This window comes from Lemur catta, chromosome 16 (genome assembly GCF_020740605.2).
Source record: "Lemur catta isolate mLemCat1 chromosome 16, mLemCat1.pri, whole genome shotgun sequence".
NCBI lineage: Eukaryota > Metazoa > Chordata > Mammalia > Primates > Lemuridae > Lemur > Lemur catta.
In genome coordinates, this window is record NC_059143.1 from 38,830,767 (window position 1) to 38,855,650 (window position 24,884).

The 24,884-nt window shown below is 37.4% G+C and overlaps 1 protein-coding gene across 1 annotated transcript in view; it reads left to right on the forward strand.

Annotated features, from left to right (window-relative positions):
• Window positions 1-24,884, forward strand: part of DCC (DCC netrin 1 receptor) — a 987,982-nt gene that overhangs the window by 698,644 nt on the left and 264,454 nt on the right. The window contains exon 9 of the mRNA XM_045528069.1: window positions 11,044-11,198. Coding sequence (XP_045384025.1) covers window positions 11,044-11,198 — 155 coding nt within the window. The remainder of the gene's footprint in view (window positions 1-11,043; window positions 11,199-24,884) is intronic.

The window sequence follows — 24,884 nt, forward strand, 5'->3', positions numbered from 1 at the left end:
AATCCTGCCACTTCTTAGCTCCACCTTTAAGCATAAGCAAGTCTCATCTGAACTATCGCAATTACATTCCAAGTCTAGTCTCACCCTAGAAGCTGGAGTAAACCTTTTAAACCATGAGTTAGATTGTGTAATTTCTCTGCTTCAAAACCTTCCAGTGACTCCCTGTCTCATTCAGAGAATTAGCAGAAATACTTGCTGCTTTGGTCCACTGTTACCTCACTAACCTCATCATTTACTCTTCTTACTATTCTTTTATTTGCTCCCTCCTTTCTGATCTCACTGGATCTCTTGTGCTTCTTCAATATGTCAAGAATCCTCTTCCCTTGAGACCTTGGCACTCACTGTTTAGTCTGCCTAGAATGTTCCATAACTTCCACTAAACCTTTGCTGCATTGTTATCTTGTCATGGAGATCTTTCCTGACTCCTAGCTCTCTCTATGCCCTTTTTCATTCTTATTTTTCTCCATCGCTGTCATTACCTTCTACTTACTAATTTTCTTCCCTTAGTCCTCTTTCTTCCTACCATAATATAAGCTTCGTGTAGATAGGGCTGGTTTTATCTCCTTTATTTGTTGAGCTATTCTCAACACCTTGAGCTATATCTAATCTATAGTAGACACTCCCTAAATATTTGTTGAAGTCCTCACTGAAATGTCAACTACTATGTGAAACTTCAGTCTACAGTCCTCCAAGACAGAAGTCATCAGTTTCTCCTTTATCTTGCCCCTTCATTTTGATTATATTACTGTTATGACCCTTGCCACCTTTTGTCCTGTTCAGTGTTTGGTTGAGTACATGTGTATTTCCCTCCCTGGTGATTGAAACTAGGTCTTATTCACAATTGTATGCCAAATGTCCAGCACCATGCCTTGTGTAGACATTTACTGATTGGAAATGATATGGTAAAGGTGGCAGAGAGACAGATATGATATTTGTGATAGATTTTTTCCTTAGTCAATAAAATAAATTATGTTGCTGAGGAGAATGAATAAGCTGACAGTTCACTAAAAACTTTTTTAATTGCAAAACAGTAAGAGTTGATATTAAAATTTGATTCCAATATCCCCATTCATTTTGTCTTTTCTGGCTCTCAACTAGAGCAAATATATGCCATATGTCTCTGAGTGGTTAGCTATGATGTTTGTTTGCTCCTGTAGGTTTATTTAGCTCCTTAACACAATAGCTTTCTAAAAGGTAGTGGATTTAATATTAGCCTCAGATTAGCAATAACTGTCAGGCAAACTGCTCTAGCTCAGATAATAATTAATCTGTCTAACTGGTTAATGGTGTCAATAATGCAAATGCCATATTTAACATTTTTTTATGCAGCCCCTTGGGATGCTTTTATTCCATAAGTTAGAGAGCAGCATAAATTCCAAAACTTGAATGCTAGAATTCACAGTGAAGTATTTTCTTTATGGATACCCAGCTATCCCTGCTTGTACCTAACAATCATTAAAACCGGAAGTGAACTTTGAGATCCTAGTCTAACTTCTTGCTACTTAAACATTCAGGGACACTTGCTCAGGGGAGGGGTGGTTCTCATGCCCAAGGCTGCAGAGTTGGCATCAACAGTGATAACAAGCATTCATTGGGCACTGACTGTGCCAGATAACAGGGTAAGCATCTTACATAAATTATCTTTTTTTAACCCTCTTAATAAAACATTATCCAGATGAGACTTAAATAAATTTACATGTTATACAGCTAGCAAGTAGTAGAACCAGTATTTAATGCAAGCCTAAGTCCAAAGCAGGTGTTCTCAACCCCTTTACCACCTTGCTCCATTAGTGGATTAACCTAGAAAACAACTAAGCATTCTTGGTATTTATAGAATTTTGACACTCATTCCTTTTCATGTGTTTCTTTCCAATAATTTTCTGATTCAATGGCTAATTTGACTTGCATCATTTATTAAACATCATTAAAACATGCTAGTGAAGTTTTTATATATAAAAGAACATTATACCTACAATTCAATAATGCAAACATGCTTATGAAGTGCGACACAGTATAACTAAAAGGTTAAGGCTCTGTGGCCGTGGAGTTGAACCATCTGGATTTGAGTCCGGCTCAGAATTTTACCTGCCTTGTGCCTGTTACTGGTGACTTTTTATTTCTCATGTGGCATAAGAATAGCACCTGATGTGTGAGGTGGTGAGTATTAAATGAAGTTAAGAAAAAATGCCTAAAACAGTTGATCTTTGCCTGGTGCACTGAAAGCACTCAATTCTTGTTAGCTAGTGCCACGTACAAATCATTGTGTGAATTGTAAATTAAAATAACTGCAATCCAGGGGTATTTCCTAACTCTTATTTAGAGAGGACTTTAGTACTTTCACAAGCATTAACCCATTTGATTCTCAGATAAAGTAGTTATGATAATTTCCATTTTATAGATGAGCATACCTCACTCTGTTCAGAAAGACTGGAAAATACTGCCTAAAAAACTACACAAGTAGCAGATATTAGAACCAGGATTTATATGCAAGGTTTCTAGTTCAGTGATCTTTTCAATGTGCCTCACGAAGTAAAAGATACTTCCTCAAAGAGCTATGTATAAAGTACGGTAGGAGTTCAGATGAGAGAATTAAAACACTTTTTCGGGCATCATACGGTTTAATCCTCATAATAACACTATGAGGTAGGCAGATAAGGAACTGGTATCTTCATTTTGCAAATGAAGCAGAGAAGCCTCCAAGATAGCCCCTGACTTGCTCAAGGTCACACGCTATTCTGTGGCAGAACAAAGGCTGAGCTAGGTCTTCCAACGTACAGCAGTGTATGCTTTACATTGCTTTATGCTGCCTCAGAGAACCTGCTCACTGCTCAGGATTAGAGACCAGCTTTTTATGATTGACATGGAGGATTCATTTTAGAATTCACTGTGCATTACATTTGTAACACGGTGCTTACATATTCTCTCCCTGCTCTCCAGAGTTGAAGACTCTGCTTCGGATGGAGCTTGCTACCCATGAGGGGAGTATATTATGATAGAGAACAAGGCTCAGACTCCAAAGCACCACGCTTGGGTTCTGGCTTAAAGTTAGCCCTCCTCTCGAGCTTCACTCTGCTTCTCTGTAAAATGCAAACCCTGCCCCTCTACCTCCAAATGGACTTCACTTACCAAATGAGAGAAGAGTGATTTTATTCTTCCAATGGACTTAATGATATTGAAAAATGAAACAAGCCATCTATAAATGCCACATATAAATGAACAAGCCATCACTCATGTATGCAACAAATATTGAATGTGAGTTGACTGTGAGTCCAGCACTATATTAGAAATAATAGAGAACCCAGCAGTTTTTCTGGAAGAATTTTAATTTTCTTGGTATTATTATTCCTACCAATGAATATATAACTGCACACAAGAGTTCTAGTGGAAAGGAACATGTTTCTATGAGAGAATTGAAGAAATGTGTACAGGGTGTCTGTGCTGTAATCAGATTTGCATTTAGAAAGATGCCAGGCTGGAGAGTGGGAGTTAGACCAGGGGTCAGCCCGGTGGGTGCCAGAAGCCATTTGGCAGGCTTTTGCAGAAGACCAGGCAAGAGATGGTGATAGCTTGGCCCAAGGGTGTGACAGTGGAGATATGGAGCAGTGGGGATAAATTTGGGAGATATTCAGGGGCAAAATTGACAGAACCCAGGTGATGGATTGCTCATGAATGGTAAGGGAGAAGAGTTAGCAAGTGTAGTCCCTGGTGTATTTCCTTAGAGGGATGTTGATGCAATTCACGAAGATTAGGATGCTGGAAAAGGCTCAGATTTGAGAATGAAGACCACAACTTCAGTTTCAGACAAGTTGCGTTTGAGATACCATTACAACATTCAAGTGGGAATGTCAAGAAAGGCCTTGCAAATAGAAATCTGGTGCTCAGAGGAGAAATTTAATGCAGAGATATATCAGGAATCTGTCAGTATATGGATGGTCGCTGCAGCTACACAAGGATAAGATTCCCTGTCACGAATAAACAGAATGAGAAGAGGACTCAGAACTAAGTTATAATTATTGTGTGGACAGAGGCTGTGAAACTAAACAAAATACGTACTTTGAAACCAAAATCTACTTCCCTGCAAAACTATAGCTGTATATTTGCTGTTCCAGTAGCTATTTGTTATGTAACTAGTCTCTTGAATGTGTACTAGTTGCTGAGGCAGAGATTATATTAAAGCAAATTTTTAAAAGTCTATTCCTAGGTCTATCCTTTTTAAAAAGTCAAGAAAAAAAAATTTTTTTACCAAAATTTAGTGGAAATACCTCTGACTAAGAAGAAAATCTCTAATCCCTATTATATTTTATCTAGCAGTGAATCATCTCAAAACCTCCTTTCCCTCCAAGACAGCACTGATTCCAAAACCTGTAATTCTAGTGTAATATGGGACATGGCATTTGGGTGGTTGTTTCTGCTATCACATGAGCCCTATTCCATTAAACACCATATTTCAGTTTTAAAATCTTGTCATTGTTATTACATTCTTGCATTCACTAAAGAAATAAGAATGAAAGTGAGTGGATACAAAGGAGATTCTAAAAATCTTTCCATTAAGAATAATATAACTAATGCCTTCCCTGCAAAGGAACGTTACTGTAACTCTCTTCGATACAACTAATTAGGTATTTGATACCTCAAGATAGCATTTGTTGCTCAACTCACAGTTGTAACTAAATGGTAACACCCTGATGCACTTAGGCAAGATAATAGGTATTTACTTAAAATATATCCTAGAGATGTGTTACAAATGATCCACTAAGAAGAAGAATCATTTTTAATCGGTAAATTCTACTTCTGAAATGTAAAAACAGAAGTGCTGAATTCAGCTACAACACGCACACACACACACACACACACACACATGCAGTGAGAAAAAAGAAGAGCAAGAGGGAGCTAGAGAGAGAGAGAGAGAGAGAGAGAGAGATGATTTTCTATTCCCAGTAAAGAATATTAGAGTACTAAGTCTTCTTTGAGTAGATCCTCCTTTCTCAGTTTTCAAATAATGAAATCAAGACCTAGAAAGGTGAAGTGACATGCCAAGGATGACCCAAGTAAATTGAGATGAAAAATGGAATAGTATCCAGTTCTCTAGGCATTTCTAACATCACACTATGTGGACATTATATGTAATTATTCTCTTAAAATTTTCACATTTATTTATGCATTCATTTAAAAATTATGAGCCCCAGCAACATAGCTATTTTTTATACTCAGTGGATATATATTCTGAGTGTGAATAAAATATGAATAGAATATGGCTTCTCTTTTAAAATAATTTAAAATTGAGTCCAAGAGACAGGCATATCCATTAATACAATGTGAAATGTGCTACTTCATACTAGATATATAAACCGAGAGCTAAGAAAACACAAAAAGAGCATTTAATGCTTCTGGAATGGGACACGATGGTAGGAATGCTTCAGCCAGGAGATTTCATTTGAATTGGATTTGAATTAGAGTTCATCTGAAACAAGCTTTTGGCAAACCGAGAAATGTGAGTCGAAGAAAGTAACTCCAGGATAATTGAGATGAAACTAAACAAACTAGAGGAGGACAGACTGAGAAAAGGCAGAGAGGCAGACATGAGCGTGGTATTGTGTGGCAGAGTGGCTCACTGGACATGACTGTGCACCGTCTGGGCCACATCGTGATGGTCTTTGGGTCTTGTTTTCAGAGAGTGAGATTGGATTAACCACAGAATGACAGCCAGCACAAGGTTGTGGGCGTGGAGTTGACACATTCTCTACTTTTGTCAATAAAAAATAGGAAACTGGGAAGACTGATGACAAAACATTAGGAAAAGTTAATATTGTAATGTATATGCTGTAAGTGCAAACTAGAGCAGGGACCAGTTCCAGGCACAGGAGAATATAACCTAACCAGAGTTAGGTTTCAGTGCAATGCACACGAGGGTGCATTCCACACCACCATGCTTGGCTGTATGCCTCAAAATGTGTCAGTGTTTAAGAAGAATTACACTGACTGATCTCAGCAAAGCAGCAGCATTCTTGTAACTGGGTCAAAATGTGTGCTGTTAGAACATAAACAGCTATTTTCCAAGACACCTTAACCAGGTAACCCAAAGTACCTAAAACAAGACTCTACAAGAATTAAATGCTGCTGCTTTTTTTTAAAAATTATTTTGAGTACATAAAAGTTGTACAGGTTTATAGGGTAAGAAATGCCTCTTCTTAACTAACTTGCTGTAGTTTCCTTGTAAAAGTCAAAGAGAGCAAGTTGCCTACAGTTTTCTCAGGCAGCAGAAAGAGTCAGACTTTGTGTATTTGATGCTCTTTGTGGATTTTCAATGAGTGAATTTAAAGCGAATGGATTCCAGAAGGCCCAGGTGACTTGTGCCCTTGACTTCAGTGAGCTTATTCTGAATTTGCCTGAACCCCACACTACTGGCTCAGAGTTAGGGGAAAAGAAGTAATGTGAAGAAGCTTTGTCTAGCAATGTATCTGCTGTGACTGACCATGGTTCTGAGTTCTGTGTATTTGAAGGGTAATTATGTCCTAATATTCCTAGGAGAAACCTTCACTGAGAGACAGGAGGCCTGGGTCCCTGCTGCCTTCGTAGGGGTAGTTGGCACAGTGACAGGCAGAAACCCCAACATAGTAAGTGGGCAAACTTTTCACACCCACCGTTCCCTTTTCTTCAGATCCCAGTGTGTTTATTTTCCCATTGACAAAGCCTAGACTAGAGTGAGAAGAGAGAACATCCTTAATTACTAACTGCTACAAGGTGGTGATGATGGAGATTTTTAACTATTTCAGGTGACTGGTGTTGTCCCATTGTGGGCCCGGAGAAACTCAGCATAATAAACTGCCCTTCCAAACTCAGATGTTATTACTCCTTGGGAAATGGCTTGTGATGTTCTGTTTGCAGCTATTAAAGCCTAAAAGAGGTGATCAGAAACCTGCTGGGAATCTTTAACTGAACCAATCTGTGATGGACATCATGGTAGGAAATGCCATTTTTCCAGGATGCTTTTGTATCCCTCTAGCAGTTTGATGTCACCCCAGTAGAACCCAGGGAAGCAAAACAGCAGAAGCTCAAATACCGGTGGGGACACCAGATGTCACAGGGCTGTCGGGCTGTGCTATGGAGCTCAGGGAACTTCTATTCCTTCTGGAGTCTGTCAGTGAAGACCCCAGCCCTTTAAAAGCATTATTATTTTCATTATTGGAACTTATTCAATAGCTCTAGTTATGATAACTCTTTTCGTGTTAACTTATCTCTGCAAACAAAATTAATATGATAGAAAATACCAATAAAGGGGTTTTTGGCAGTTTCCAGGGTCAGTGAAACCTATTTATACAGTTTTTCATTCTGATTTTACCTGTCAGTTTTTTTCCTCAGATTCCTGCTTCTAAATATTTTGTGCAAAAGTGCTCTTCTTGGAATCAAGAGCATTTATTTCTTATGAAGTTGTGGTGGTATTTTGTTATTATAATGAAATAACAGTAGCAACACCCATTTATCGAAGACTGCATTGAGTACCAAGAGCCATGCTTAGTGCTTTGGATATTTTACATACAGCATCACATTTAACTCTTTCAGATACTGTGACATAAACATTTTTATAGCACCTCTATTGCATTTGAGAAATCTGGGGCTCAGATAAGTTAATGTGAATGCCAAGAACAACCAACCCCCCATCGCTTACCCCAGTACTAAATCCACTCCATAGTCTACACAGCATTGTGATGCGAGCTCATTTTGATATGATAAGCAGATTTCTGAAAAGTGGCACATAAAATTTAAATATTTAGATTAAACTATTGTTTAAAACCATTAAGAACCTACATTGAAGAAACTCATGGCCAACCCAGGGCAGCATCAGCATATCATGGTTAGAGGAGGAGCCGTAGAGTTGTCTTGAAGGTACATTTGCAGAACAAGCTCAGTGTATTTGCTTAGATCATACTTTACAGATCAATAACATCAGAGCACTTTCTAAAGATGCTTTATTCACACTTTATATAAGAGTGAGGAAGTATCAATTGTCTATATCAATGAATGTGTTTTCTTGACTATTTTTGATTTGGGGTACTTTTTGGAGGCTGATGGAGATTATAAAAACCTAAAGCTCTCTTCCCCCTTATAAAGTCCAGCATCCTCTTTTACACATTAAGTGATATTTTCGTTATGTGATCTTTGACATTGTTACCTGGGCATGTCCAAATTTCCTTGCCTCTTTTTCCTTTGAAGAATGCCTATTCAAAAGGTTGTGGTCAACATGACCTGAACAGTTACTTCATTCAAATTATTTTGTACTTATAAGAATAATGTCAATTGTGAAAGCTGTCTTTTCTTGAAGTTACCCAAGAAGTTTGATATGCAAATCTCACCTTTGACCACAATGTTGCCTAGATAAGGTGCTATGAAATGATTCACAACAGATTATAGACAAATTCATTCCCTGAGTGGTTTCTGAAGAAGGCACTTTATTCCTTCTTCCCTTTTAGGACTTCATGTCTTCTACCCAATGTTCCCATGATGCCAATAGGTCCCTTGTTTTTCCAATGTTGTTGAATGATATCACTACTGGATTTAGAGAAGGAAGCTCCAGATTTCATTACCTGTGATACCCATTACCTATGAGTCCTTTGAATCAATCATATTTTCTCTCTAAATCTCACTCTGTATCTGTAATGATAGTAAAAGCACCCTATCTATATCAAAGTGTTATATGAGGCACGATACATAACAATTTTCTGCTAAAAGACAATAATTAAATGAGATGGAAAATTCCCTGTATCCATGTGCTTGAGCTCCTAGAGCTACATACAGCAAGGCATACAATTTGATTACAGTGGTGTTCTTTCAAAAAGCAACTTGCTGGCCTAAGTTAGTGTGGTAGATTAGGAGCCGTGTGATATGTGCTATATAGGAGCATTTTCTGATGCTTCTTACCCTCACCTACTTGAAGTTACTCTTGAATCCCATCCAGATCCCTCCAGTGTTAGTAAGCCAACATTCAACCTTCCAGCAACTTAACACTGCATATCTAAAAGAATTCTTAAATTTCTGGCTATATCTGGATTCTTACAGGGTGCTTTTTGTCTATTGTGCAAAAGATACATTGTAGAATATTTAAAATTTTAACAAGTTTTAAGTGTAAAGTTCTGTGACATTAAGTGCTACCATCACCACCATCTGTACACAGAACTTTCTCATCTTCTCCAACTAAAACGTTGTACCCATTAAACAGTATATTCCCATTCCCCCTCCCCCTAGCCCCTGGCAACTACTCAGGGTGAATATTTTAATTACAGTCATCCCTCAGTACATGCAGGGGATTGGTTCCAGGACTACCCGCCTATTACCCGCTGGCATATTACTGAATCCATGAGTACTAAAGTCCTGAAGTCTGCCCTGCAGAACCCTCCTGTAAGAAAAATCACCCCTCAGTATATGCAGGTTTTGCATCCCGTGAATACTGTATTTTCCCTCTGCATTTGGTTGAAAAAGAAGACACATAAAAGTGGACCAGCATAGTTCAAACCCATGATGTTCAAGGGTGAAGTGTACTAGCGTACTAGTTAAAATAGTGCCAACGGCTATAACTAATAAGCCCTAAAATGTATGATGGCTCAAAGCTATTTCTGACTCTATAAGGTATAAAAAGGATGTTCCTGATTGATAGGGGATGTGTTTCATAACTGTACTCCTGAATTGTTGCAAATTTTGACCCTTCCGTCATCAGTATATGGCTTCCAAGGTCATCATGCTTACCTACTCCAAGCCAACAGGTGAAGAAAGAGAGCATTGTAATTACCCATGTGTGCTTTCTCTAGGCCAGGCCTGGAATTGGCACATGTCACATACGCTCGAACTCACTGATTAGACTCATCACATGGTGCAAAGGAAGTCTGGGAAGTAGAGTCTAGCACACAAAGAAGAAGAAATTTGGGCTTTGAGGATGAGCCAGCCAGTCTCTGCCATCTCAGCCATATTAAGAGTGTACTTACGCCCAGGAATCACCATTCATGCACTAGGAACTGTTGTTTTTGTTTTTCTTCTTGAAAACCTAATTTTCCCTGGTAGAAAAAAGGTTACACTTTAAATATCTCCAAAAACAAAACAAAACTGAATGGCAAAATTAAAATGTACATACAATTTTGCTGAGAGGCAAGAGATATTATCTAGAAATAGAAACCTTAAGAAACAATTCACAATCTCAGAAGGAGTTCCAGCTTCACTTAGTTCAATCAATTATATGGTAGAGGCCAATGAGGATATCCAGAATGTCTAGAAGGTCTAGAATCGTATGTGTTCTTAAAGATTATTCCAATAGTTACGATTTCTTAAATGTCAGCATCCGTATCTATAGGGTTTGTCTTTTCTTAATATGTACTGTAAATCCCACAATGATCAGCCTATTCATTTGTTTGCAACACCGAGGAAGTTTGTAATTGGTAAATGTATGGAACACACGTAGATGTGGCTTGCAGAGCAAGGCAAGCAAACGTGTTAGTTTCTCTTCAGGGGAAAGGAATCTACTTCCTTTCACTAATTGCACTTAAAGTAACCACAGGAGCTCAAGCTCCATACATAGAAACACTTAGCATCTGCATTTCCTTTTCATACAATGAAAGAAAATACATTTGTTGGCAATACTGACAAAGACCAATTTGTAGAATAATTGAAACCTTGATTTCTATCATTAGCCGGATGTTTACAAAATGCATCTTCCTGTCTGCATCCCAGATGTTTCTTCCTATTTTAATAGCTCTTTGTTTGTCATGAGTTTTGAATTCTAAATTGTAAAGTGTCAAGGAAAAAAAGACGTTAGTTTGCAAGTTTCATGGAGAATGATACAAGCTTAAACTCCCCAGAAACCTTGCAACATTTATTCGTAGGTCCTTTGAGTTAATTTCCCATAGTAAGCCTCAGAGGTCTTGAATTGTGTCCTAGAATCAATGTTAAATGAGTTAGCAACCTTTTGGTTTACCTCACTACTCTGGCACATCAAATAAAATTTTTGGCTAAAAATATTCATTTTGGAATAATCTTTCCTTTGCAACTTTGATTTCCCAGGGAACGAGCACTGAATACAACCCAGCCTGGGTCTCTTCAGCTTACGGTGGGAAACCTGAAGCCAGAAGCCATGTATACGTTCCGTGTCGTGGCGTACAATGAGTGGGGACCAGGAGAGAGTTCTCAGCCCATCAAGGTGGCTACTCAGCCTGAATGTGAGTATGGAAAGGGAAGGGCGGTATTTAGAAAGTATTCATTTTCTTCTGCAATACCATGGAATCCATTCATAGAACTTTTTTGAGGTGACAAAATGGAAGAAAGATTTTTTTTTAGTCACTTATATATGTAACTCCTTTCCATTTGAAGGACTTTTAAAAGTAAGGTAAATTTTTAACAAAATGGCCTCCTCACGTAGGCAATGTTTCCATAATGGCAAATGAACAACCGTAAAGACATAATCCACCCATACAGTCTACGTATTCATTTCCTAAGAAAGCGATTGACTCTGCCTAATAGTATTTCATCATAATCATCATGGGTTTCAGCCTCCTCCACTGATTTTTCAAATTTTCTGATTTTTTTCTCTGACAAGTGTAACATCAAAGGTAAAAGAACAATGGCTTAGAACTTCTGAATACAGGGACTTATTTAAAAACTTAAACATGCACTGCATGTACTCAAAAAGCTACCAAAAGTAAACCAAGACTGGAGGAATGTAGGAGATAAGCTCTATTGAGCAACCTCACTGCCCTCTACCTTGGAACACAGTACCAAGCTACTTAATCACAAAGTAAAGCAGCTGAATGTTCTTTGACTATGTTATAATTAAGTGATTTCTTACATTTATAAAGGAAGAACTTCAAAATTATATATTTGAAAAAATGTTTCGGTACCTTATAAAATTTTGGTTTCCTTGTGAATTTCTAATTTTTTTTTAAAGATTGACTACTAGTTAGTCATGTGCCACTTTAATTTGTTTAAAATTAAAAAAAATGTCATCTAAAATCTGAATGCAATGAATGGCCACTTGTAACAAACCGCCTTACTTTAGACACCTAATTGTATCTACTTCCTTTTTCTTAAATTTATAATGCTATTTTGTTTGCGTTCTTCTTTGTTTTATGTAAAACTATATTTAACTTCAAAATCACTTCACATACCTTTGGAAGAAGGTGAAGCAAAGATCAGAAATAGTTTAATCAATTGGCAAATGTGAGAGAATGGTCTTTGCAGGAGGTCACCTCTTGGGTTATTTAAATCAACATGTTGAAGAAGAGAGAACAGGTGATGCAAGTCTGGTCACTGGTTTGTGCTCTATTCTTGACAAACTCCATTCTTTCTTCTACTGGGCCAAGGCTACAGAGACAAGATGACAATAGATGCAAATAAAGCATTAATTGGGGGGGGGGGAGGGAAGAAGGCTAAGCCATACAAGTAGTGCAAACAAATGTTTGCCTCAAAGAGATAAAACCTCAGATGGCAACTTCAAAAGCATAATAATGTTCAGGTTTCAGATAAATATTAGGAAATGCAAGCTCTCAGGCAGGACCAGCTAAATAATTTGCTCATCCCAGTGCAAAATGAAAATGCAGGGGCACCTTGTTAAAAATTATTACGAATTATAGGACAGCTATAAGCAGAACATTAAGTCACTCCCCACGTAGGGTCCTTCTAAGTATGAAGCCTTTGCAACGTCACCAGTTTATGCCCATGAAGCTCATCGTGCTCCCAGATTTCTATTCTTGAGAATGTTTTGTTGCTGTATGGATTTAAATCACTAGAAAATGCCAATTTTCACTCCACAATGGCTATATTAACATTTGAGATGTGAGTTTCTTCATTGACTTATTCTTCAAAGATCATATATAATCAATAACTTTTATGAATATTTGGTATCTTAAATCAATAATGTTTGGTCAAAAATATGTACTTCAATGGTCTATGCCATTTTATATACAGACCAACAGTTTAAAAACCCTTGAAAAAATCTATAAAGAAAATTCTTCTATTTTCTAACATGGGAGCTTAAACTTTAAAAACATGTTGATTTTCAAAAGACTAAATTTCCATGAATTATCTGAATGCTTCTCTACCTAATTCTAAAATTATCCTACAATTGTTTTAGTGTACATTTGAGGGCTGCTGGGCCATGATTATATTGCATTTCAGATAAAAATCCTGGTTATTCAGCCTGGTTTTCTAAGAATGACCAACATTTCTTTTTCTTTGATCAATATTATTGTTTCTAAGGATCCAACTTAAAAAAAGCCATTTCTAGCTTCTTAAAAATTTACTTTTTAAAAAAAATGCCAATATTTTCAACCCAAGGGGCCATAAAATATTTTCCTTAGTGACATTAGCAACAATCAATACCTCTTTTCATAAAAAAAAAAACAACTTACTCATGATATAACATAGTCTCCCATTTTTATTATAATTAATTTTAAAATCAGACCTAGTGATTATTTGTATCATATGGATGGCCATAACTTGTAAAATACAAACAATGACATAATTTACTTGGTGGGTATGTTTAGTGAACACTTGCTATGTTCCTAACACTGTTCCAGGCTATCTGAGGCGTGTTAGAAAAGTGTATGTGTGTAATGAAGTAGCACTACTTATGATCACAGGAGCTTTGGGGAACATAAGATGTTTTCCCACAAATATTCTAAATATGTAACAATAACAAACCACCTGAAGTAAAGGAACTTATAAAGAAGTTGTTAAATGGAATATAAACAATCTAAGTCAGAGATTTTCTCCTGGGCCCATTACCTGTGACGGCTGCGGCATATTACCTGGTTAATTTTTTATACCAAAATCATATTGCATCCGTCTCCTCAAATTAGCCCTGTATTACAGAGACAGCCAGCCACATCTGTGCTTTATGTATCAGGCATTTCTCTTCACTCAGAAAGCAGCGTGAAAAATTTGCACGGAGGACCTCATGGGACGCTGGTCTCTATAAGCATTTACTTTGCTTAACAATTAGCATAAATGATGTTAAGGTATAAAAGAACAACTAAAAGCCTCATTGAATAAAACATGTTTCTGGTATTGTAGTCACATATAAATTCTTTTTTCTGGAAAATGAAAATGAAGAACCTTTCTGCTTTAGAAACACGCTGTAACCTTGACTTTTTTTTTTTTCATTAAGGACGGCAATAACAGCCTTAGAATGCTAACTATATTTCTGCCTTTAATAATGGCATGGTTTTATTAAATTATCTCTGTTCTTACCAATGTATGGAGTAAGGATTATTTCCTTTGCAGGTCATTGCTTACTAGCCCTGTGACTTGATTCTGTCTCATTGAGGATTGTCACTGGATACTTCATCCCTTACTGAGTAGATAGGTAGACAGGAACAATACAGCTTTACATAAATAAGACATTCAGAATATCCTCTACATGTGCAAAACAGTTAGCCAACTCCTTTAATTTATTTTTATTAAGAGCACTGCATAGCTCACTTGCTGTCTTTACTACAGACTTTAGGGTAAATACATTATATTATCATGACTGCTGCTTGTGTATTTTATCTTCTGTTGTTAACATAAAATGCCATGTTGAAGATTTAAAACTATTTCTAGAATAAGGAACACTTCATCTTCTCTGAGCCTGCTCAGTAATACACCAATTGCCTAGGAAGACAGAACATTGCAGAGATCCTTTGCTCTCCCTCCTTCCCTTTCTTCTCCTTTCCTCTGTTTTCTCTTCTCTACCCTCCCGCCCTCCTTCCCTTTCTCCCTCCCTTTTCCTAAGCCCATCTTTCTGTTTTTTTAGAGTAAGTGCAAAGGCCGATTTTATTATTTGGCTAGACTATCAGAATTTAGAGGCAAGAGGAGGGGAAAAAAGTGTTTCCATCAATATTTCTCTCTCTGAGAAAATGATCTTATCTATTGAAAATGAGTCTCGTCTGGGTATGCATTTGGTTGCTTCTTTTATCACCGTTTTTCCAAATGTGATGTAGTAATTGTACACTAAAATTACATGGCTTTTATACAAATTGAATTTCAAGTTTTTCATATTATTTGAAAATATCAACTCTATTATGAAAACCATATTCTCAAAGAATAAAAACTGATGGAAAATATGTCTGAAATATAAATCAGCCAGCAACTGTTTCTAAAAGTGCATACATTTTATAGTAATCATTTAAAGAGATCAACTGCCCAAGATCCAGTTTATGAAATAATTACCCAGAATAGAAAGGCTTGATTTATATGAAGGTTTGTGTCCCCTGATTGTATCTTCCTTTTGCTAAACCCTTGCTCTTTCTCCCCTGCCTTTATGGTATATAATTTCTCTACTCTGTTATCGACCAGGATTTAAGTCCCTGCCTGCTTAAGACTTGTCTAATCTTTTCATACCACATGTGGTGAATTTTTGAATTATTATTTGCAGTCCTTTAAGATGCTGTTAAGGCAGTTTAATCACAAAGGATGTTAAAATGGACCACATACTGGCTTGAAGGCTTGCGTTAGAATGGGAAGCCTATTTGCAAGACCATAACTCAATTATCTACAAAACTCTTTTATATTTAAGAGTTGTAAGTAATATTCTTAGTCTATTGTATCCTTTATACTAAAAAGATGAGTAAAAGCAACCCTCTACCAAGTTGGGTGACTTCAGAATATATTATCTAAAGGCATAACTGTATTTGCTTTTTTCTTCCTTCCCTATTTTTTTTTTTTTTTAATTCTAAAAGGGCTCTACTTGTATGGTTGTTATGGAGAGAACAGAGAAGTTCAAATCATGTCTTTGAATGTTACTACCTGTATCCCAGAACAAATGTATTAATTATTGAGACCTCAGTTTCCTGAACTATGAACTGGAAATATTATTTACTCCTCCTCTTCCTAGTTTGCAAAAATGAAATGTGATAACATATGGAAAGCCCTTGGTTCTTGCTTGCATCTAGTAGTCATTCAATAGAAAATAGTTCCCTGACCCCAACAGGATCAAATGACAACAAATTCCACCTACCCTGCACTTACAAACCAAGTGGGATATTCGCCAGGGTAATCACATGAATAAGGCTAACATAATACCTTATTTATGGTTTGGACCAGGCTTGATTACTATACAGTCAGTGCATTTATATACTTTGTTACTTTATCGCTACTTAGCTCCTCCTTACAATTTGACAGGCTATTATAGACTGGCGTGTTCTCTCATTTTGCCTAATGTACATCTTTGTATCCCTAACTAAATTTTGAAGTCTTTTGATCAGTGAATACCATGTTATCCTGTAAAATGTGGCACAGCATTGTCATTTTATGAATGCAATGATGTGTTGCTTAATGATGGGGATATGTTCTCAGAAATGCACATTAGGTGATTTCCCTGTTTTGTGAACCTTATAGAGTGCAGTTGCACAAATCTAGATGGTGTAGTCTATCCTACTACACACTTAGGCTATATGGTGTAGCCTATTGCTCCCAGGTTACAAACCTGTCCAGATGTTGCTGTACTGAATACTGTAGGTAATTGTAACACGGTGCTAAGTATTTATGTATCTAAACATAGAAAAAGGAATGTGTTGTGCTAGGATGTTATGGTAGCAAGACAGCAAGATATCACCAGGCAATAGGAAATTTTCAACTTCATTATTATTTTATGGGATGACCTTGGTCTGTGTGGTCTGTTGTTGACCAAAAAATTGTAATGCAGCACTTGACTGTGGTTGGTTGGTTAAAAGTTCTTGGTAGTATCTAGTTTGTACTTAGGTCATCCCATAAGATAATAATAATGAAGTTGCAAAAGTTTTGGGCCTCAAAAAGTAGGTGAATGGTGGGACCTCTGGTGGGTTCTCAGAACTGGAAACTAGCTGGTTTGGAAGATGCATGGAGAGGGGAGGCATGTGGAAACAAATAAGAATTCTTTTTTTTTTTTTTTTTTGTTAACACATGAGGATTGACTGTTAAATGTGTGAAGTTTTTATTTACTTAATTAGCCTGGGAGATCAAAGAAAAGTGCTCAATACTTCTTTGAATATAAAAATAAAAGACAATGTCACATATGACCAGGCCAGTGGCCAATGCCATGCAGTATTTAGCTTCTAATAGTGGCAAAAATTAACAGTTGCTGGAAAAATATCAGGGCATTCTCCATGTCATAAACGGTGGCCTGCTCGTCACTGATCACTGTGCTACAGCGATATACACAGTGGCATGCACAGAAGATGCTCAGATATTTTTCAGTCCTAGAGAAGCCTCCTTCTGAGAAACTCTCCTTTTGGGCCAGTGAAGTGTAATTTGACGAGAACTGACTAAAAGGAGGGCTCAGATCTGCAGCCCAGTCTTCTAGCTGCCAAGATTTTTTGAGGAACCCATCCAAAAGGGGGCAAGTCAGTGCCAAAATAAATAGCCCAGAACCAGCTTATTTTCTGAAGCGTACTTTGCCTACGTTCATTAAACAGGAGATTGAATTCTAATGGGATGCCAATTCAGGGATGATCTACAAGTTGAATCTCCTTACTGCTCTGTGACTGCATCAGAATTGTACCAGCAGGAGCCTGGGTTAGGACCCAGCAACGGCCCCAGAATTAAGGAGGCGCTTCCTTCCCTCTAACATCCCTTTATTTATCCTTTTTCTTATCTTGGGGAGTCTTAAGTCCTCCATTAACTCAGTGTACCCAGAATCTAAAACATTTGCCCAGTGGTCTAAAACATAATATTAAATTCCCAATAGTAGATTCTGACCATTGGAATTTACAGTCAATAAATTTGGTGACCAAAATCAAGCAGGTGGGAGGGGAAAGGAGGAGTTGGGTAAATTCACACCTAATGGGTACAGTGTACCCTATCTGGGAGATGGGCACACTTACAACATTGATTCAAACTGTACAAAAGCAATTCATGTAGCCAAAACATTTGTACCCCCATAGTATTCTAAAATTTAAAAAAATTAAAAAATAATAAAAAATCTAATCACAGAGAAACCCTTCTAAGTAAAACATGCATGTAAGAAAAAGAAAAAGAAAAAAAAAAAAAAAAAAAGAACTTGGAGACCAGAGAGTCTGAGGCCAGACACAGGATGGGTCAGTACACTAGTGAGATCACTAGATCTATGTCTTGATTTCTATTTCAGGGCTCCTTATGTTAAACAATAAGCTTGCAATAATTGCAGTTTTTCTTCCTGGATGTAAACAGCACTAAACAAGTAAGCAAAATTTCTGGGCTGTAGACTGAGATGTTTTCTACATTTTGCTGTGTATTTTTGAGGAAGTCACTTACCCTTTCTGGTTCTCAATTTATTCTTATAAAATAGGGATCATACTGCTGGCATTAGGGGTTACTGTGAGGGCAACTAGAGGAGCCTCTTCAAGGAACGCTGCTAATCCATCTTACAAAATTTATTTTCATTCAGTTTATTTTTCAAGTGTCTTATTTTAAAATAAGAAACTGAGCTAGTTAACCCATTTGGGTGTTATATTAGTTACCTAGGGCTGTCCTAAAAAAGTGTGGCAAACTGGTTGGCTTAAAACAACAGAAATGTATTTTCTCACCTTTCTGGAGCTTAGAAATCTGAAATCAAGGTGTCAGCAGATTCTTTCTCCCTCTGAAAACTCTAGAGAAAAATTCTTCCTTGCCTCTTTGTAGCTTCTGGTAATCGTTGGCATTCCTTGGCCGGTAGCTGCATTATTGCAATCTGGGCCTCTGTCTTCACAAGACCTTCTCAGCTTTGTGACTGTGCCTCTGTGAATCTGCTCTTACACAAGGACACCTGTCATCTTGTATTTAGGACCCACCTTAATCCAGTATGACCTCAGCTTGACTAATTACATCTGCAAAGACCCTATTTCCAAATAAATTCACATTCTGAGGCTCTGAGTGTACATGAATTTGGGGAGTATTATTCAGCCCGGAACACCACCCTATGAATCACACAGATTGTTAGTAAGATTCAATGTAATCTGGCTGAGGACTGTGCAAACTATGAAGATACATACACACACACTCTTAACTTTTTCATTTTTAAAATAATCTCAGTCATGGTCTCTCAAGCAAAGAAGAAATGTGGGTATTACGAGACATCCCTTTTTTTATGGCAGAGAGCAACAATCGGGAAGGAACTGGAGACCATTCTAAGTGAAATGTCTCAAGAATGGAAAAATAAACATCACATGTACTCACTATTAAACTGGAACTAACTGATGAGCACACAGGTGCACAGAGGAAAGTTAAAACTCAGTGGAAATTAAGCAGGAGGAGGGAGTGGGAAGAGAGGGATGAAAACCTACCTAACGGATACTATGAACACGATTTGAGTTAGCACTTTTAGCTGGGACTCAAGCATTACAAAAGTGATGCATGTAACCTAAAACATGTGTATCCCCTTAATATTTTGAATAAAGGGGGTTCTATTGAAGCCCCAGCATCTAATGTAAATGAAAAAATCAAAGAGAGACATCCTTAGATTTCTTACATTCACATTTGATAAACTCCTAGCTTCTTCCTCTCTCCAGAATCCTAACCCTGCCTGGACATAGCACTTTCTTAATATTAAGGACACCAAACTCCTTAAGTGGCCTAAGGAAACTAGTGAATGAGTAGAGTCAGCCAGATACCAGAGTTTGCTGGAGCTGCCTGTGAGATCCTTTGTTGAAGTTGACCACATGCTCAGGTTTCCATTGTTTGACCTTCAGTTGATAAAATCCCCATAATTATTTCCTCCCAGACACTGATGCCAAGATTTTGACTCTGATTTTAATAGCTGTGACCTAAAAGAGTAATTGTGTGTCATCACCTTAAAATCTTTCAGCCTCAGCCCACAGCAATCCCCTAAATCTATAAAATATCCTGTAAGCAAGAATTCTGGCCTAACCCATTCCTGCATTAGGTGTGACAAAATTAAATGGAAGAAAACTAAGTGTCAAAGCTGGGGTTTGAACCTAGCATAATATTCTTACTATAGTGCTAACTGTGTGTGTGTGTGTGTGTGCACATGCAGAGTAAAATTAACCGTGATAATTTCAGGGAACAGGAAAAAATAATCAAACATTAGCTACTTTTTGACAACTTTTTTTTTAAATGAGTTAGAATTCTTATTCACCTTTGTTAATAATTACTTCAGAAAACATAGCGATGACAACATAATATTTTTAAAATCCCCACACTGGTGAGATTAAGCCAGCCTGGTGGATGAGTTCTACTAACCTTCATGCTGAAGCGAATGCTAGGCACATAATTTCTACTCCCTGTCATAAATCACCTATTTGATCTTAACCCTCAGTTGGCTATCTTGATTCAAAACCCTCTCCTACATCCTTGCAGTGAAATGAAACATAATAATTACTTTTATTTTTCAGGGGGGCTAAATTGGTTTGCAGTTCAGTCTAAGCTCATCACAAAAATGCTTACGATTCCCAGAAATTGTTACTTCCAGTGATGTGTTTTATCATTTAATACGATATTTAACCACAAATAATGTAATAATAGATTTGAAATACTGCTGACAATGTATGCCACAGTGTTTAAATTTAAGAGCTTGATTAATTTATTACTTTGAATGTGATTTGTTTTATATCCTCTTTATACCTCAGTATTCTTATGGTATTTTTGCCAATCTCTTTGGAAATAGCACAATTTCCACCATTCCAATCCAAGAGTTTTAGAATTATCCTGTATCTGCAATGATCAGTATGGTAGCCACCAGCCACAGTGGCTTTTGGGCACTTGAAGTGTGGCTTGCCTGAATTGAGGTGTGATGTAAGTGTAAAATACTGGATTTTAAAGACTTAGTATAAAAAAAAGATGTAAAATATCCCATTAACAAATCTTACATTGATTATGTTTTGAAATGATAATGTTTTAGATATGCTAGCTTAAATATGCATTATTATAATTAATTTCATTTATTTAATTTTTACTCTTAGTGTACGTAATAGAAAATTTAAATTACATGTGAGCATTCATGGCTCACGTTATACATATATGTACATTCTTATGTTTATGCCTAACTAAGAGGAAGTCAGGGAGATTGTCAATCTGACATTAAATTGAGTTTTGGAGTAGTCAGATATGGTGGTTAAATCTATCCCTTCTCAAAGAACTGTTTCTGAAAGTTACCTAAGTAACACTCACATTTAACCATTTTCCTTATTTTGGTCTATATTCACTCAACATCACAATAGCTTTTGAAAACGAGTCAAAGTCATTTCTTTACTCTCAATCTGGCACTTTATGCCACCACTGGAAGTCGCAGCAAAGGAGGTGACGTTGAGGAAAGAAAAGGGGTCTTTTGATCCAGAGCAACACACCGGGATTCCCGTGTTCAGTTTTACCTAAAGTCCGTCTCCAACTTCTGTGAGATGATTTACTGCTGAAGTCTATTTGTTTTCCTGCTGCTATCTCTGAACAAGCCCACATCTTCCGTGTGGTTAATAAACTTCTTATCTTTTGAATACTGAAAATAAAATAAACTTAATCCTCAGGGTGGTTCAGTCAGCAGACCGGGAGCCTTTTAGATGCTTCGTAGAGATACAGGACAACTAGGTTTTCTGCCCCCTGTGATTACCAATCTTTCTCTCGCATGCGTGTGTGTGGAAGGGTGTTAAAGGTGCTCCCCAGTGATAAATGCCAACAGAATCACAAAGTGAATATTAATTTCAGTATCGTCAAGGTCAGATGTGTACCCGGGTTCATTGTTCCTGGAATTTTTATTGTTGCCGCTGTTAGGAAAGATATTTTATCCTAAGCTCTTTTTTCAAGTGTCAAGAGAGAAAGCAAGCAAAATTCTGAAACATGCATATGCATTGCTCAGGAAAAAAAAGTGCCTTAGCACAGTCCAGTCTGTTAATTGGGGTAATTATTTTTGTGAGTGCCTTGAAAAAAGATCAAGGTGTGAGTTTAGAGGAGTTAAGTGGAAACAGAACAAACAGATGATCACAACGTCTGGAGACCAACTGATGTTCCTGAAAAGCAGGTGACTATACACGGGAAAGGAAGGAAGACAACTGCAGAGGAAATAAAGAACAAAAGAGTTTGTGATGAGGTCATTCATAGAAGTGGGGTGTGAAACTGTGTCTAGCTTGGGAGCCCAAGAAATTAAGAAAAGGAAGGATGGAGAAAAATTTTGGGTTATGACTGCCCATATGAGGATATATAACCAGCTGGAGATCTCGGAATGCAGTGACGTACCTCAGACCCAATGTGGTGCCAGAACTGTGATATTCACTCACCCACACACCTACACCCACACACCTGCCCGGTTTAGTCTATGCCAGCGTTGCTGTCTCTGTGAGCAACACCAGAATCACCCAGCTATGCAGGTCAGTATGGCAGGAGTCATTCTTGATGCTTCCATCATCTTCAGTCCCTCACTTGCAGTCCAACTCCTGCTGATTTTACCACCCATGTAGCTCTTAAATCCCTCCCCTTCTCTTCCTCTCCATGGTCATTATTCCAGTTCAAGCTGTTAACCTTTCTTTTCTCAGCTATGGAATATTCTACCAGCTGGTCTCTCAATACCCACATACTCCCCCTTCAACACACTCTTCATGCCTCAGTCAGAGCACAAAATGTTTAACTCCATCAATTCCTTTCTGATTCTTAGAATAAAAGATCAAGGCTGGACATGGTGGCTCATGTCTGTAATCCTAGCACTCTGGAAAGCCGAGGTAGGAGGATCTCTTCAGGCCAGGAATTTCAGACTGGCCCGAGCAAGAGCGAGACCCTGTCTCTACAAAAAGTAGAAAAATTAGCTGTGTGTGGTGGCCCACACCTGCAGTTTCATCTACTTGGGGAGGCAGCAGTGGGAGGATGGCTTGAGCCGGGGAGTTTGAGGTTGCAGTGAGCTATGATGATGCCACTGCACTCTAGCCCAGACAACAGAGAGACCGTATCTCAATAAATAAATAAAAATTTAAAAAAAATCAAAATCTCCCAAGGCCTCTAAAGCCCAGCATGGTCTGGCCCCCACCTTCCCTCTCCCCTCACTTGGACTTCTCTCTTCCCGCCACCTTAGACTTGAGTTCTGGAAGTTTTTATTGTTTTCCCTTCAGTTCTCACAGTGCCTAGCATACTGTGAAATTAGTTCTTATTTATTGAGCATTTCCTTTGTGCCAGATGACTTTCATATATTAGTTATTAATCTTCACAACAAATCTATATGGTAGGTACTGCTACAAACGCCATTTTGAAAAATAAGGAAATTTAAACTCAAAGACATTAAGTAGCTTGATCCCAGCCACAGAGCCTGAGTTAGGATTTTGGATTTGAACCCAGGGTCTCTGACTCTGGAGGATACACTCTTAACTGCTGATTTCGGCTACCAAAGATTTATTAGTTGGGATCTGCTGGCAGTTCCTGCATCAGACTATTCCAGAACTCTGACTTCTGTGAAGCTGATGTGTTAGGAGAATAGAGTTCTAAATTTCTTCCCTAATTTATAGTCCGTCGCAAAAGAGCCAGTTTACTCAAAGCAGTTCCTTATCTTTTAAAGCCTGGAAATAGATAAACAATACATTTCTTCCCCAAAGAGATTGTATCTTTTAAGGTTGGATCTTTTTGTTGTTATGTAGAAAAATCTGTTCCCTTGACTGTCTGAAAAAGATTGCCGCTTCCTTCTCCTCTAATAAATGGCAGCAGAGCTCTTTTATAAAAGCAATCTATACACGTCATTTATTGCTCTATTAAAACTACAAACATCAGATATTGATTCTTCCCATACTGACCGTAATACAAGCCAACTTTGAGAAAGGTTGCTGGGATTTAGTTACATTATCACCATGGGAAACACTCTTGAGTTGCGCATAAGCTGAAGGAAGACACCTGCTTCTCTGATGCGTATCTATTTATAGAGAACTGATATTTTTGTGTGCAGAAATACAATCTTGAAGTATATACAAGTCTGAAATCAATGTGAAGCAAGTGAGATGCCCTTTCCTGGGGATTTCTGTTCGGGAGTCGTCTAAAGAATTCAACATCAATTTACAGTCTGCATATTATGGAAATATAACAACAAAAGTAATTCTTGTTGATTATCTATGAGGAGGTTGAAAGGCTCAACGTATATGGGTGATGACATATTAGGAAATAGCAGCTCTTTTGTTAGGCACCCTCCTGGTCAGGACTCATGCTGTATCTTTCTAGACATCTGCAGAATGCATGTTTTCAACTCCCCTACACAAACTTCATCTCCTCATGTTCTTGTAATAATAGAATTAAGAAGACCAAATACTCCTTTATCCAATTGTCTGACGAGGTAACCAAAATCTGGAAAAGTTTAAGGGACTTGATTTCAGGTAACAATAATATTAACTACCATATTCCTTTGAATGCTTGTTTTTCCATATAATCTCCTGTAATCCTTATGATAGCTTATGATATAAAAATTATGAACCCCTGAGAAAGTGATGCTCAGAGGATTTAAGCAATTTGGCCCAAGGTACACTTATATTAAATAGGAGAAGGGTTTTTTGTTTGTTTGTTTGTTTTTTTAACCTACGATTCAAAACTAAGATATTTCATTCCCACTTGGAGAATTTTTTTTTTTTTTTTTTTTTTTTTTTACCAATAGTTATCTTAGAAACAGTTTCTGCCTTTCCACTATTTCTGTTTGGTTTTCTCAAGCATTCTTGACAATTTCTTAGAAAATTCATTTGAAAATTAGAATTTTCTTTTGTGAATACCTGTTCCCAAACTGAATTTTTAAAGACAAGTATCTTGAGAAAAATGGACCAATTTGTAAACTTGCTTTGAGTTTCATGAGAGACACCACATTTTTTTCTAAGATTTTTAGAACATCATTTGATTTGTTGGTACTACTTAATAAAATAGAAAAGCAATTTAACAATAACTCCATGCTTGGGGAAGAAGTGGTTTGTTCCCTCAATATGAGACAAAACGATGCCATCATTAATTTAGTTCACCTTGGAATTATTCTTGTTATG